The 1,175-nt window shown below is 39.3% G+C and overlaps 1 protein-coding gene across 2 annotated transcripts in view; it reads right to left on the bottom strand.

Moving 5' to 3' along the window:
* Positions 1-1,175, bottom strand: part of atat1 (alpha tubulin acetyltransferase 1) — a 14,730-nt gene that overhangs the window by 12,577 nt on the left and 978 nt on the right. For both annotated transcript variants that reach the window (XM_032534863.1, XM_032534864.1), the window contains exon 3: positions 782-873. In XM_032534863.1, the coding sequence (XP_032390754.1) occupies positions 782-873 (92 nt within the window). The remainder of the gene's footprint in view (positions 1-781; positions 874-1,175) is intronic.

The raw sequence follows: 1,175 nt of genomic DNA, 5'->3' as shown, positions 1-1,175 counted from the left end.
ATGCAGCATGCTTCTACCGAGATGTAATAATGTCTGTGATTAGCTGTCTAATTATACACATGGCAGAGACATGCAGAAAAAACTCTATGTTACAAGAGATTGGGCTCACAAGCTGAAAAAGAAATAAAAAGATTTGTGCTGTAATGTGTAATGTTGTAATTTATTTTTCTTTTATAAAACTGGTATGGAAAAAGTATTGTTTAGAAAACCGGTATCAAAGTCACAGTATTTGTATCGAAATTATTTGAATGATACCCAAGCCCTACTGACATCCCATATTAAATGACCATTCACACACACTGGACATCCGTGTGCCAGTGTAAACAGGAAGCAGATTGTTTGACGTTAGTCTGCGGTTGAAAATCATGGATGTAGAAATTGAATATATAGAAAATACTTTGGAGAAAGAACAATAGCAAAAAGTAAGAGCAGGGGTTTATAGATTGGACTGACAATGAGTTGTAACTGTTACTGAAAGGTGTGTAAGCTCCCTTAAGAATGACTGACCGACGTGCGTTGTCATGTCCAAAGGTCACTGTTTGTGCCTGTCTAGACTAGAGCCAGTGTTTTCAAACCAAAAAATGGAAAACAGTGTTTCCAAATGTCTCTGTTTTAGGGGTTCGGAAATGCCATAGTAGAAGATATTGGTTTTTCAAACCAAAATGTAGCAGTGTAGATGCGGCCTGAGTGCTAGTGAACTAAACAGGCCCATCTGAAGAATACCAACTGAATACCAAGTGAGTATAATGAGTGAAAGCTGAGGGAAGGATGTGAGGTATACCCATTGCTCTCTCCGTCCTTCAGCAGGTAGAGCTGATGCTTCTGGGATTGCAGCTTAGAGGCACTTGTTATAGCTGCTGGCAGCTGTTGGGCCTGTGGAGAGCAAAAAAGAACACTGTTAAACATGTACAAACAGTACTACCACAAAGGGCTGGGTATAATTACATATTTTTTTAATATTAGTGCTGATATGACAATGACATTTGAGTTTGGGTACCACAACAATACTTTTTACAATAATTTACTTTGCAGAATGTCAAACTCAAAGTAAAGTATCCCAAATCATTCCTGAAATTGGGAGAGTAGTTTGACAATTTCACTAACCCACATTATAAACAAGACACATCACTTGAGGCTGTGCATGCGCGCGCGCACGCACGCACGCACGCACGCAC

This window comes from Etheostoma spectabile, chromosome 14 (genome assembly GCF_008692095.1).
Source record: "Etheostoma spectabile isolate EspeVRDwgs_2016 chromosome 14, UIUC_Espe_1.0, whole genome shotgun sequence".
Taxonomy (NCBI): Eukaryota; Metazoa; Chordata; class Actinopteri; order Perciformes; family Percidae; genus Etheostoma; species Etheostoma spectabile.
This window is presented reverse-complemented; position numbering and strand designations above follow the sequence as displayed.